The sequence below is a fragment of the Dermacentor variabilis genome, chromosome 11 (genome assembly GCF_050947875.1).
Source record: "Dermacentor variabilis isolate Ectoservices chromosome 11, ASM5094787v1, whole genome shotgun sequence".
Lineage (NCBI taxonomy): Eukaryota > Metazoa > Arthropoda > Arachnida > Ixodida > Ixodidae > Dermacentor > Dermacentor variabilis.
In genome coordinates, this window is record NC_134578.1 from 5,368,527 (window position 1) to 5,383,564 (window position 15,038).

A 15,038-nucleotide genomic window follows, 5' to 3' on the forward strand; every position below is an offset into this window, starting at 1 on the left:
AACGCACAGGGTACAATATGTAAATTGTAATAAGTGCCTATAGTAACTATTTTAGAAGTTTATTATTCAATTATGCATTTTGACTTCTTGTGCAAGTAATTTCAGACTCCTGAAGCAATCCAGATCAAACATTAGGATTGTGCTATCTGCCATACACAATTTAAAAAATTCCATAAGCTAATTTTGAAGCACTTTTTAAATGAACCCAAATGCATGCTGGAACTTTTCTGTGGAATATACACGTTTACCATCATTAATGCCAAAAATTTCCGATTTGCCCAATTCCTAATCTTACGAAATCCATGCCACTTTATTTACAGAATGTATTTATTAATAGTACTTTAATAGAATAATAGTAATTTCGTCCTTGATGAAATGAGTAACATCGTCATCCACCCGAATGCAGCATGAAGTTACAAAGAAAACCCATATGGGTTTCTGAGAAAGAAAGTTTCGCAGTTGAAGGAAAATCACCTTAGTCTGAGACTAAAAGCTGACATCAACACCTTTCCAAGGCTCTACCATCCGAGCTAACCAGGACACACATGATCCCTCAATCCTGGTTAGCTCAGAAGGTAGAGCGCGACTGCCCCACAAAGGATGTTGGTGTCAGGTTCAAGTTGCAGACCAGAACAAATTTTTCTTCATCCGCAAAGGCCTCCTCCTGAAAAACTGTATAGGTTTCCTTTGTAGCTTTGTACTACAGTTGGGTGGATGACAATTTTTACCTTTCATGGAGCTTCCTTCACCTTGTGGGCTTACACAGAACTAGAGTGACTCTACACAACTGATTTGCAAACTTTAGCCCTTCTGTTCGATGCTGAAGCAATCCTGTGGGTTAAATTGGGGGGCTTATGATCCAGAAGCTGCACAGCGGGTTACGGGAGGTGCCACTGTGGAATGCTCGGTATTAATTTTGATTGGCAAAACTTCTTTAATGTGCAACCAAAGCATGCTACAACAGCTTTCTTTGCATTTTACCACCGTTCATAATGCGGCCGCCGCAGTCGGGAATCGAACCCATGACATCATGCATAGCAGTGGAATGCCACAGCCACCATCATGAGCCTGTTCCTAAAAATTTGATTATAGGGTTTAACCATCCAAAGCAATGCATGGGATATGAGAGACGAGGTGAAGGGCTCTGAATGAATAGGTGCCAACTGGGTTTTTCTGATTTCATTTTATGTGCCAGCAAATTCCAGTACATGAGCTTTTCTATGGCCCCCCCCCCCCCTCTCTAAAGGACTGGGAATTAAACCCATGTCCTAGTGCTTGACTAGTGGGCTTTAGGGCCAGGAAGTGTGCTCAACAGGAGCACACAGCTCATGGGGACTGTGTGCTACTGCCTAGGCATACGAATACCTCATTAAAATTAAAGGGCAGCACCTTTTCTTCAATACTGAGAACACATTACAGCCAGTGTGGTGCTGTAAAATGAATATATTCCGTAAGAAATTTTTGAAAGGAACCTAGTAGTAATGGAGACATAAAGAACACAATGTTCCAACTGCAAAGATGACCGTGAGAGAGGCAGAGGCCACTCACAACTCTCCACAGCTACTCTTCAAGATCTTCAAAAGCGTTACTGACGCTGCATCGTCGTGAGGGGCCACAGTGGTTGCCCTCTCCTACGTGTGTTATTTTCCATTAATTCTCCACAAAAACTGCAAACTAACAAAGTATGCAGATCCAATGCACATGTTGGATCTGTGATTCCTTCTTTACATGTTTTCATTAATCTGGGATGACGGAGCGCTTGCAGTCTATCATATCGCAGACCATGGCATAATAGAAGGGGCCTCAAATACCACACAAGAGAGCAAGCCAGAGAGCAAGCCCTTATTAAGGCACTTGTGGTATCTATCCCTCTCCATTCTTGCTTTTTTCCACTACACACTACCCTCACCCAAATGTCACGCTTGCTATGTTAAGGTGGGATCACTGCTTCATGTAACAATATTTGGCTTGCATATTCATGACAGCCATGTCTGCAAACTGCAAAGGTTTTTTTAACATTGCCAGTGATAAAGCGTTGCATTGCCTTTTTAAGTACTCTATCTCACAAACATAGCTGTTAAAAGCCGAATCAGTGATATCGTACATGGTCTGTTTAACCAAACTATACATTGCTTCGAAGAGGTAATAGCAACACAATACAGCAGACAAACCACTGAACAAGGTAACAACACACAGCTTACTTAAATGTGATGATACAACAGCTAAATTTCGCAAGTTTATGCCCGAGACAGTTGACGACGAAAAAAAAAAAACATTTCTAGCATTGATGACTCACTGCAGATGGCCACAATGGTGAAAGCAATGGCTTCACAGTTCTTGGCAAGTGGTAGTATGAAGTAATAACCAATTATTTTAAGAATCACTTCTCAATACTCAACACAAACCACCCAAAAGATGGCCCGCAGAACTTGAACTCCTAAGAGAGTCCTTCATGAATACTTTCAGAATTTCAAGCAACCTGGTGAAGAAACAGTTGCAAATTTTGCTAGAAGTATTTCGAGTGGTTGCTTCTAAGCCCTCCTACAAAGCTTTCAGGGGCATTAGGTAAGGCAACTAAGCTTCATCACAACAAAGCCAGAATAATGCCACTAAAACCCTTTGCCAGAGTAGCACGGCTTCATCGATGCTTTGTAAAACCAAGTGCAATACGTCGCAAATAACATACTTAATGGCAAGTCATTATGAGAGCAATTAAACAAGAAACACCTTAGCATTTGGAAAGAGGTCATTCGGCACTTTCCTCGAAATTTGTTGCATATTCCTGTCTTGACCATGTCTGGGCTTCCAATCAGGGAGACTAATGCGTTGCCTCATTGCAGACACAAAGTTTGCCAGTGCAAGCCACGTCAGAAAAACAATCTCTTTATGGATATAGAATTATATTTGCCTGAGGTAGGCCTGCTAGCTAAATATTTCAATTTCTGGAAGGTAAAACACACCCTGACAGATTGAAACATCACGTGAGACACGAGCTGCTTTATTTTTGCCATTCTGACGGTGCAGCTTTTGCAGGTGGCCAAGAAAAACGGCCCTTTTCATTGAGGCTATTGTACAACAGATTTATGGCAGCACAGTTTTGGGCAGGTTCCATGGATATTTTATAGTTTCAGATACGAAACAACTGCAATGATAAGTAAATGGTGCTGCTGAGGATAAAAATTAATTGCTTGGCATCTTCGGACATAAACTAGTACTTCGTCTTCGTAAGCAATCGGCAGTATAAGAATTGCTAGGAAGCTTTCATTACAAAATGTGCTAAACAAACAAGACCTATGCTTTCAGGAAACATTTACAGGTTTAATTATTGTGCAGCGGCATTTAAATCAATTTTTTTAATGGTTCATCATGTACAACCCGCTTGGAGTGCTTGTGTCCAAATGTTGATTGTGCCATGCAGCAACTAAGCGGACGGTATCGCAAAGTACTTCACCCGCACACGCAGCACATAGAAGAGGTGCGCCTAAACCAGTGAAACTAACGCTCTTCATTGCAGACTACATGCAAAAAGCGATTGCTTCGACAACAGACACCAATGATCCGTGCTTGTGTCGAGCGCTGTGGACTATACAACACGACTGTTGCGACCGATGCACAAAATTAAACTATGTGACATTTCCAAAGAGTGGGCAATCAATCAAACGCAACTGTAGCTCTTGGTGACGGAAAAGCATGACAACAAAGTAATGGCAGCGGAAGCCAAAAATGAGCGGACTACTCACTTCCTGCAGTTCCTTCTTGGTGGGGACCTTTCGTGCCCTGGACTCTCTCTGCGTTGGCGGCGTCTTGGAGCGAGAGCGGGAGCGGGACCGCGACCTGGAGTAAGATCTCGAGCGAGACCGCGACCGAGAACGCGATCGAGACCGGGAGCGCGACCTCGAGTAATAGCGATCCCGGCTGTACCTGTCTCGATCCCGGTCTCGATCATCGTCGTAGCGTTTGTTGTACCCGTAGCTGCCTCTACCTCGACCACGACCACGTCCTTCGTACGGCCCCCCTCCCCTAAAGCCCCGGCCCCGACCGCGGTACGGGGCCCGTGGAAAGAATCCGCTGCCTCGCCGGCCGCCACGGAACGGGCGCCCAGACATGGTCTATCAGGGCCCTCTGTTCTTTTCCTTTCAGACAGTTCCGTGACAGGGTCCGCAAGGACCGCGTCCAGTCCAGCGTGAGCTCGGATCCGGGTTACATAGGGAATTATTGTATTAAGCGCAGTGCACACTTCACTCCTTCTTTTCGAAGCGCAACAAACCGAGAGAAAAACCACGCACCACGCACATCAACAATGGCGTCGATATCAACGATTCAGTGTTTTCGGCATGTGAGGAGTGGTTGCTTTAGTGTGAACCTCGCGCGAAAATCAACGCTTTGCGGTACATCGAACAGCCTGTAGGCTCCGTGTAGACAAACTGCTTTAAAGTACCCGGAAAAAAATGCACTAGCCAAGCAATTCTCAAAGCAGGAGCAAAATATTAGTTTGGTTTTTGTCGCAACGGTGATATCCAGCGCGCCAGATTCGGCGGGCTACGCGGCAGAAAGTTGTAACCACGGCAACAACAATGCATTTTGGTTTCGCTTTCGTCGAAGTGCGGTTTGCGGTGGTCGTGTGGTCTTGCATCCGTTGTCAGTCTACATCACGGCTCATACATGTTGGCTGAGGTTGACGTCTTTGTGGGGAACAACACGTTGATTGACCCAGAAGTATTTCAACTATGGCTCCAAGGCTACTCAGGTGAGATTGCACTTGCGTTGATCAACATTTCTGCTAGTCGTAGCCTGCCATTTGTAGCAATGTCGGGCATCTTTGAATGGATATTCGTGTACTATCCGCAATAATTGTGCGCGGAAGATACGTTCGCCGTGAAATTGTACGTCATTACCGTTACAAGTTTGCACGTCGACAAAAAAGTGCCTCTCTCTCTCTAGTTAAAGGAGCAAAAAGGAAAACACCTTTTACGTGACGTATGACCGAATGCCCTGTGGTTTCAGCGCAAGATGCGGCTGTCACACTGCACCATAATGAACGCATGAAGGAATCTGATATACCTCTGGACTTGCTAAAGAGCGATGTCCTAGATCACTACCGGACACTCCAAATGCTTGAAAGACTCCTACACAGTCCTGTTCACCTCGCCGAGCAATGGACGTTCCAGCTAGCGCCGCAGACTCAGCGAATGCTCATTGCCAGGTAACGTTCGCCAGAAGCGCGCGATGCATCAGAACTTTTTCGAACGGGGATTCTGCTGGAGCATAGAGTGGGCTTGTCGCTTCTTAACGAAAAGATAGAATCGTGCGAATGCTTCTAGATAGGAGGACAGGATTCACATTCAACTATATATATATATATATATATATATATATATATAGTCGTAATTAAACTATTATCTAGGCTAAGCCAGTATATGTTTGTTTCCTGTCTCCCCTATTTATAATTGTGTCTTATAGTTAGTTTCCATATGTTCTTGAATACATTGGTGAAGTTTCCAGAGTACTGTAGCATATTTCCGCATGTATTCGATTGAAATTTGTCTCAGCACATTTCTTTGTGCATCCAACTTGCATAATGTCGGGGTGTCATTGATGTAGAGTTACATTTCAGGTACTATGACTTCGACCAAAATGTTGTGAGAGAGTTCCTAGGAAAGAAACTGTCTTCACGAAACCGTAAGGACCTGGATGAAGTCAGTGAGAAGACTGGCGTTGACATCAAAAGCTGCAGGCGTCAGGTCTGTGATGTTGCATGGTGTGAATGGACGCAGCAGCACATAACTAGTTTTGATAGCACAGCATGAGGATAAAGAGTATTTATTGACAGAAAATGTGCTGTCCTACATCGTCTTTGTTGTGTTGTCATACTACCCAAGCCAGCTGTGAATCCACCCCAGCTTGCTCATCTTTCTGTTCTTTTGGGTTATACTCCACCTACTCTGTACTGCACCATTTTTGGTGGCTGCAGTGACATTGTAAATTGTAGTGCTAGAAAAGAAAATAATATTTTTCATTTTTTCACACAACAAGAGTACTGTGTTTTCCGATGTATAAGACGAATTTTTTTCCCTAAAATTTTAAATGGTGCGTCTTATATATGCTTAAAACCAAGCGTGGTGGCACGATGAATATACAAGTATTTCTTTAGGAGTGCAAGAAACTGTGCACGGCAGCATTCTGAAATAAAAAAAAAAAATGAATCTTGTTTTAACATTGTAGCGACCTGGCAACAGATGCCAGCTCCAAGGGCTTGCCGTGTAGGCAGTGCGGCTACTAATGCAGCCGTGCTAAAATAGGTGTGTCTTATACACAAGTGCATCTTATATACCAGTATTTTCTTAGAATGTTGCAAAAAGTAGCGGTTACATCTTATGCAAAGGTGCAACTTATACAATGAAAAATACAGTATTCATTTTGCTCAAACCAAACAAGAAGGCTGGATTTTTTAAAGACGTATATGAAGCAGTCTCTTTCGCATTCTCATACAAACACTGACAAAATGTAAACAACAGCTTTAAACAGCGCAACACAGGATGCACAGAATAACCACGAGACAAGCTATTAACGAACGCTATACTGCAGACAAATCTCAATCATTGAAAAAAGAAGAAAGCAAAGCCCTTTACTGGAATATATATGCACCTTGCTATTGGATAGTCTCAGGCATTCATCCCCCATCTATTATACCTGTGTAGCGTCTAAATTTAAAAATATTCGCAGCATGTCCTCGGGATGAATGAGAACCAGCATGGACTCCAATGTGGAATCTTGTTCGATCTAGTGATAGGTGTACACTGTTACATATCATTATCTGCCAACAGTTGTATTACATTTTGTTACAATAGGAACAAGAACCAAATTGTGGAAAGGGTTTTAACTGCATTGCCACATTCATGCTGTTGTAGCTTTTGAAAGGAATTGTGGTGGGCAAGAACTAGAGCCTCTAGTCATGACCACTATTTTTTCATGTTACAATAGAAAAACAATTATTTCTCCACAAGAAAAGTAGAAAAATACCTATAAAAGAGGGGTCAGACAAGGAGACGCAATCTCTGTAATGCTATTCACTACATGCCTGGAAGAAGTATTCAAGCTGTTAAACTGAGAAGGCTTATGAGTAAGGATCAACGGTGACTATCTCGGCAACCTTCGTTTTGCAGATGACATTGTCCTGTTCAGCAACACTGGGGACGAGTTACAACAAATGATTGAGGACCTTAACAGAGAGAATATAAGAGTGGGGTTGAAGATTAATATGCAGAAGACAAAGATAGTGATGAATAGGCGGGCAAGGGAACAAGAGTTCAGGATCGCCAGTCAGCCTCTACAGTCTGTCAAGGAGTACGTTTACTAAGGTCAATTACTCACAGGTGACCCTGATCATGAGAAGGAAATTTACAAAAGAATAAAAATGGGTTGGAGTGCATACGGCAGACATTGTCAGATCCTGACTGGAAGCTTACCATTATTATTAAAAGACATGTGTACAATCAGTGCATTCTACTGTGTTAACATATGGGGCAGAAACTTGGAGACTGACAAAGATGCTCGAGTATAAGTTAAGGAACGTACAAAGAGCGATGGAACAAAAAATGTTAGGCGTGACATTAAAAGACCGGAAGAGAGTGGTGTGGATCGGAGAGCAAACGGGCATAGCCAATAATCTAATTGACATTAAGAGAAAAAAATGGAGCTGGGCAGGTCATGTAATGCGTAGGTTAGATAACCGGTGGACCATTAGGGTTACAGAATGGTGTCAAGAGAAGGAGAGCGCAGTCGAGGACGGCAGAATACAAGGTGGGGCAATGAAATTAAGAAATTTGTAGGTGCTAGTTGGAATTGTTTGGTGCAGGGCAGGGGTAATTAGAGACTGCAGGAAGATGCCTTTGTCCTGCAGTGGACATAAAATAGGCTGATGATGATGATCATATTACATGGTTCTTGCTCATAAAATGATCACACTTAGCAAATATGAACGTTGGGAAACAATTATAAGACATTCTGAATTTATAATGAAGTTGTTTTGAAATGCCGTAGCTGGCATCATTGAAATTTTGAAATCGTGACACAGATAAAAATTTCCTGACGTGATGTATCATAAAGCTAGGTATAATATGTTATTCATAAAGAATTACCAAAGTACTGAACACGCTTCTTACTGCTGTTCTCTGTACTTGTTGTTCCAGTTTGACAACATCAAACGGGTCTATAAATCAGTCGAAGAGCTACCGGGGCCTTTGACCAAGAACATACAGATCCATTTTCTGCTTCCCGAAGAACTGGCAAGGTGATTGCTTACATATTGAAACCCTTCCTCGCGACATACAACTTACAAGTCCCTTGTGTGTTCTTGTTGAGCGCCTCAATGATGCGCTGAGCTTCTACATGGAACGCCCAAGTGAGAAGAGAGCCTGATTTCTATACATGTGTAGTCATCTAACAAAGACATGTTGACATGTCACCATTTCTAACTAAAAGAAAATTCTGCCGGAGCCTATCTCACTATAAATGTCGACAATAATGCAATTAGCATTGAAGCAATGTAGTGGCATGCTGTATAGCCACCGCCGAAACGTGCCATGTATGAGGTGTGTGTGTGCAGCCGTGCTCCCCCGTCCGGACACCTTGCACCACCTAGCAGCACCACCACAAAGTCTGCGTGTGGTGTAGGTCTGAATACACCCAGTATCCCATGTAACTTGTGCTAGAATTAAAAAATATGCAAGTGCCACATAGCTGGACAGAAGGGAGGTAATGTTGTTTGCCGTCGATTGGAGCAAGTCAGACTATGTTTTATATTTTGCCTAATTACATAATTAGTTATCAATTAATTAACTTCTCAGATATTATAATTGCATCAGAATTGTCAATAAAGATATTGTAAGCAATCATTAGAAATTCCTGATCCTCAATATGTGCTATATAAATGTTTTTTCCCAGCATTAAAGAAAGCCCGCAAAACATGGGAAAGTACCGTGCGAGTAGTCGCGCAGCATTTTTTTGCGGGCTTGTTTCAGGCTTGGAAAATGTTTTTATGTAGCATGTAAAAATCAATAATCAAATTAGTAGAACAATAGTCAAATTGCTGATTACTGACAATGCTAAATGTTTAACAAACATACATGACACAAGAAAAAAAACTATGCAAGACTGTTTGTTTTTTGTTATTGGTAAAGGTGCAATATATAGAGTCGAGCCTTGATATGGCGAAGTTGATCACGTTGATATTAATGTGTAATGAATATATGCTTATAACAAATATTGGATATAACAAAGGTATTTTCGTTCTGGATGTAACTTCATTATGTAACCAGGTCCAACTATATTATCTATTAAATAACTATTTCAACAGCATCAAAATATTTTACTTCATCTTGCTTCAAGCATCGAGTTATGCAGACAAACAATGACAACAAAAAATAAGTTAAGTAGCTAAGCATGGACATAAACAAGGGCCGGTGTAACGTAAAACTATTCCAATCTGTTTTTGTTCCAAATCAGCCATTAGCCTCCTCTGATAGGACAAATAGGCCCAGGCTTCGCCCGGCATAGCGCCCTCCCATATGGGCTGTACCCAAACTATTCTGACCTATAGCGGAGAGCTAATGGCAGATTTGGTATAAAAATAGATTGGAATAGTTTTATGTTATGCCGGCCCAGACTAGCATAAACTTATTTTCTTCTGCAGCATGCTGTTGTACATGTGTACCTCAGTGCATGCAGTGCCCAAGTTTATGTATGTGTGCCAGACATTTCGCATATAGCAAATATTTATTTTATTGATAACATCTGGCTGTTTACTTGGCACCTCTTTTAACAGAAAGTATGCAGCTATTGTGTACGTAACTCATAACCGATTTGAAACTGGCAAAAAGAAGCTTGGTTACCTACGTCTAGAGGACTTCATCTTCTGTGCTGATCACATGATCAAGTCATGGAGCTGCAGAAACCCAAGTAATCATGTTTCTTTTGTTATTGTTGTTGTCGTCATTGTCCTCAACTTCTACGATGATCACATGATCCACTTGTGGAGCTGGAGAAACCCAACCAATCATGTCTTTTTCTTTTTTTCACTTTTGAGCTGCTAATGAAATTCATTTGTTTGATTGAACATACACCATATTTCACACGTCTAACCCGCAGCAAAGATGCAAAAGTGCAAAGTGAGGGTGCAACTTCACGGCAATGCATATTTGATTGCCATGGTGCCACATCTAAAGCAAAATAGCAGAATGCGTTGTTGGGCAAGTTGGTTCATTGTATTTGGAAAAGTTGGTTGCAATTTGTAGACGATCACAAGGAAGAAGACAGAACAGGCGCAAACTAACAACTGAGGTTTATTCGAGGAAAACACTTAAATATCAGACCATGCCAGCGCTGGCGCATCAGGGTATCAGCAGCAGAAAAGAAGAAAAACCCAAAATCAGAAAAAACCAATGGCGTGCCTCAGCTAAACATATTATCTAGGAAACGTGCCTCCCTATTGTAAAGCATGGCTGATGTGTCACTGATGCATGCTTGTCCCTTCTTTTTTATATAATATGCCTCTAAAAGTTCTCGTGCTTTTTCGTTATTGCACTTGCGCAGGATCTTAACCTGGTTGAGCAGAGGCCTGCATTTATGATCTAAGCAATGCATGGGTAAATGGCGTTGCTCCCGGTTTATAATTGACCTTTCGTGTTCTCGGATTCACACATTCAAACAACGGCCCGTCTGGCCTATGTAGGTTTTGCCGCATGTCAGGGGAATCTGATAAATAATGCCAACTTGGCAATCTACATGGGGGTTCTTGTGTTTCACGCCGCAGCCACCTTGCTTCTTTCTGGCATGAAGTCTCCCAATGCAGGCGCAAAGGTGACTCAGCTTGCAGGGAGCCGAGAAAGCGAGTGGGTCACCATGCTTGGTTGCTATCTTCTTCAGATTGTGTGCAGTTCTGTGAACATATGGAATTACGACTGGCTTTGAAGCTTTGTTAATAAGTGTTAAGTGTTTTCCTCGAATAGACCTCAGTTGTTAGTTTGCACCTGTCCTGTCTTCTTCCTTGTGATCGTCTACAAAGCGCAACCAATCTTTCCAAGTAAAGCAAAATATTTACTTCACAGTAAATCTGTGCTTCAATAGAAGAGAGAGAGAGAGTAAACGTTTATTTTAAAAGAGACTGTTTGGTTATAGTGGGTGGAGCCCCTCCTCCAGGGCCCCACTGGTTACAGCGGCTCGCCGGGCCTGGTAAATTTGTGTATGAAAGCTCTCTGTATTGCTCTGCAGTCACACTGTGTTTCCACAAAAAAGCAACTGTTAAAGCGGGTTTGACAGACCATACAAAATAAAATCACTTATGGAACTTTGCTTTATGCCCGAAGAGTTGCCTCATTGCTTTTCTAAAGACTTGAACATAGTTACACGCCATTATATAGGTTTTCCTCATTTTCTAAGGGGTGTATTTCAGGGGTAGGCTATGCGTACAAATATATGCCGCCTGTTTCTGCAGTGCAACTGACCGGATACCACACACAATGCAATCTCGTAGCATATGATCTAAAATAAAGCACTGCCAAAATTTCAATTGTCAGCTACTCTGTGAATGTCTACTAGGAATTCATTAATTGGCTTGCCTTCCGTTGACAACGACTGAAGAATTTGTAGCTTTCTGCGATTTCGTGTCTCTTGGGACTGTAGTGCTCACTCAAAACTTCTACGACTCCTTCTTACGTCAAAGCATTTGGCTTTTGCAGAGCCACCTTCCCTGCCAGCACTTGCATCACATGCGCATATAACATGGCAACCACCAATGCTTTTTTCTTAGTCGAGTCTTCAGTCACATTCGCTTCGAAGCATGCTTCTACTTTAATAAGGCAAATTTGATGAAGTTAAGGTCAACTCAAAGTATTTTCCTACTCGTTGTTTGGCTAGTTGGTTCACACTTCATTCCAAGTCATTTACACCATTATCAAAAGGTCTTTCCTTTGCTGCCCATAAGTTGCTGGGCACATATTAGAGAGTGCAAAGGTTCCCATATGATGCAAGCTTGCGTTAAGGCAAGCAAATTTTTGCCGTACCTGTCAAAGCCATAAAACATGCAAAGCTCTTAAGTCACTTGATGGCATGAAATGTTGCAGACTGCAAGTACGAAGAATCTGGCATGGAGATGGATCGTGAGTTTCTTCAGCATCTCCGTGAGATGAAGTTGCTTCTGGACAAGGACCACATAGACAGGCTCAAGGATTCTGTTCTCTTCTCACTGCGCAGTCAGATCTCCAAGCACACCTTGCAAGATGTTGAATCCAATTTTAAGGTGGGCAGCATACAGCACCTGTTCTGTACAAAATAAATGCAGTGTCTTTGTGTGTCCTCTGTTAAATGGCTGATGTTTTAAAAGTGTCACACCTCAATTTGACCATACATTTAAGAGGGTGCTTAAGGGGAGCCTTTCGCTTGGAGCCAACACCCATTTCTCTTTTTAAATACATGTATCATGCAGAAATGCTCTCATGAGATAACCGCCAGACTGACTTGAAGTAAATTTGTTGCATTTGAGAGAGAAAGCCGATTTCCATAGACTGAAGCAAGCAGAACTTTAATCTAAGACCTCACACTTTTTAGAATATCTGCTTAAAATTGCTTAAGTTTAAAAATAATTGAAGCTTGAAGTTTACAAATACATCACTCTGCATCAGACATATCGCAGTTCTGTAAATTGCATTTGTTAGAGAATCTCGAGTGGGAAAATTTTCTACACAAGCTAACTGCTAACGTGAAATTATTACAATGCTTATGAGCATCTTACAACAATCCTGCTCACAATTTAGTGAAAAATTTCAGAGCGGTATACAATACAAAATTGTGATATCATTTTCTACCGCTATATTAGAGTTGTAAACATGACACTTGAGTGGTGTCTTTTTTCCTTTCCAATTTCTGATAATTTTGTTTACAAAACATTGATGGCCTAAGTAAAGTATCTGCTTCCTACAGTCACTAGATTTCAACATTTTCTTTTAAGTGCAACAAACCTAATCAAATTCTGCGGATTCATTGCCAAATAAAATGATTTTTCCATTCTTATGTATTTAGAGGCACCAATTTAAAGCTTTATCTTAAAGCCTGTGGGAACAGGTGAATGTTCTGCCCAAGCAATTCAGTTTGAAATATCCACTCTGAGTATGGTTCACTAGTGCTGGAAAACAATATTTTACCTGTATAGCTTCTGTAAGGACACCTATGTCAGGCTTTGTTCCTCAATGTGTAAGCATAAACTGCACGATACTGCTAGTATAGTATCAAGTACTCTGCTGTTTCCCAGCATATAGAAGCATTATAGAAATTACATGGGACACCTTTTGTGGTAATGAAAGCTATTAAGCTATATTTATTAGCTATTAAGTGTATCTTAAACTATGGTTACTGTGTGGTTATAGAGGCACCCAAGCTCTTGTACCTCACAGCCATTGCCAGTCTGTCGTTTCATAACTCCTTATTGGTTTTCCAGTCACTGACACGAACGCTTGTCAACATTGCATATGGGCTGAACCACAGTAAAGATCTCAGAGATTTCTTCATCGACATTGTCGAGAAAGTAAGTGCACCCAGCTACAGCAGAAACTTATTACTAGAGCTCTGCACATGGTAAAGCTGCAATTACTGGACATAAATGCGCCAGTCTTTTGTTGATTGCTTGTGCTTTTCTGGCAAAACCCCAATGCAGTGAACAGCCATGTCCGATGAATCCACTGTCATAAGCACCAGCATGTCTGGCAGTAGTCTCTTTTAAATGTATGTGTGTTAATCAACTAATGGGCAATGGCATCTGCTGATGGTTTCCTCAACAATGTTTAGTGACATTCCTAGCTACTTTCCAGTTTAAACACTTCCTGTTGGTGTCAGTGCACCAATGTATACTGGTAATATAGACAGCACATCCATGCTATCATTCAGACATGAATAGTTGCAGCAGACTAATTGAGTACCTAATGAACTACCTGCATAGTTTTGAAGAAATTATATTTGCAGGTATAAGGCTTGGAGCAAGCCTGCCTATTGGTAAACTGCAATTATTATTATTGCATTTGTCTAGTTTTCTATAGCATGCACTTAGCGTTATCCATGCGTGAATGCTCGTTGGTTCTGAAGCTGTTGCCTTGCAGATCATAGAACCCTGTAGAACTGCCCACTGGACATTGGACGAAATGCAATTAGTCATGGATGCTTTTGTGAAGAGCCCACAGAGTGTCACTTTTGCACAGTAAGGAAACATTTCAATCTTGGCTCAGCTTGTTCTCTTCATTGCTTCTTTAATTTAGTTCTACAGGAGCCTCACTTGCTCTTTGCAGCGACCTTCATCTCCATGAAGTCTGGGTTCGCTATGCAGAAACAATGGCCAAATGTGTCTACAAGCTCTACTCAGCATAGACCCGCCTGAATATGTGTGCCACATCAATACAGCATTCAAGATTAGACAGTGAAGCACTTTGAAAATAAACTATGCAATAAATATGTCAATAGGCTGGATAGGTAGGCTAGCTGGTATTGCATTACTGTATTGAAACTTAGTGCAGCAATCGTCTGTCGTCTTTTCCTGCACTCTGAGTTTTGATACAATAATGTACATCTCACAGGCTAATTTGTGGCTTTGTGCCATATTTAAATTGATTTGACCACAGTCACAGTGAAGTTCAGTAGCTTTATTAAGTTACTATTTAATCTGTTTGATAAGGCTGTCTCTCTTATTCCTTGTCTTAACTGTGTGCGAACTATATATGTTGTGTGTACATTTAAACCTTGATATAACGAACTTTAATATAACAAAATTTTCGGTATAACAGAGTATTTTACTTTTCGTACCTCTTGCCCATAGAATACCATGTATTTAGAACCTCATATAAGGAACTGCGCTTCAGTCGCAAAGGAATGCCTAGACAACAAATGGAAACTTCCGTGGATGCAGATGGTCAAATGGTTGAACTACAAGCGCTGCTTGCAAACGCACCTCTCAAATCGCACGGCAGCCGAAGTGGAGCCACATCATGTTCCGTATTAAG

General features: G+C 41.6%; 2 protein-coding genes across 3 annotated transcripts in view; one reads left to right on the top strand and one right to left on the bottom strand.

Moving 5' to 3' along the window:
- The window catches only part of LOC142564539 (uncharacterized), a 91,566-nt gene extending 87,237 nt beyond the window's left edge, over window positions 1–4,329 (bottom strand). For both annotated transcript variants that reach the window (XM_075675563.1, XM_075675562.1), the window contains exon 1: window positions 3,741–4,329. In XM_075675563.1, the coding sequence (XP_075531678.1) occupies window positions 3,741–4,106 (366 nt within the window). In that variant the 5' untranslated portion in view covers window positions 4,107–4,329. The remainder of the gene's footprint in view (window positions 1–3,740) is intronic.
- A 242-nt stretch (window positions 4,330–4,571) lies between these two features.
- Fibp (acidic fibroblast growth factor intracellular-binding protein) lies at window positions 4,572–14,506 on the top strand. The gene is made up of 9 exons (XM_075675564.1): window positions 4,572–4,747; window positions 5,005–5,203; window positions 5,615–5,741; window positions 8,190–8,290; window positions 9,824–9,957; window positions 12,120–12,295; window positions 13,490–13,576; window positions 14,145–14,242; window positions 14,331–14,506. Exons 1-9 carry the CDS (start codon window positions 4,663–4,665, stop codon window positions 14,407–14,409), a joined length of 1,086 nt encoding a protein of 361 aa, XP_075531679.1. The 5' UTR covers window positions 4,572–4,662; the 3' UTR covers window positions 14,410–14,506.
- Window positions 14,507–15,038: the final 532 nt, after the last annotated feature.

Coding starts and splice junctions, on each gene's coding strand:
- Fibp (XM_075675564.1), top strand. CDS start 4,663: ATGTTGGCTGAGGTTGACGTCTTTGTGGGGAACAACACGTTGATTGAC. Junction 9,958..12,119: donor ATGGAGCTGCAGAAACCCAA/GTAATCATGTTT, acceptor GAAATGTTGCAG/ACTGCAAGTACGAAGAATCT. Junction 14,243..14,330: donor CAGAGTGTCACTTTTGCACA/GTAAGGAAACAT, acceptor TGCTCTTTGCAG/CGACCTTCATCTCCATGAAG.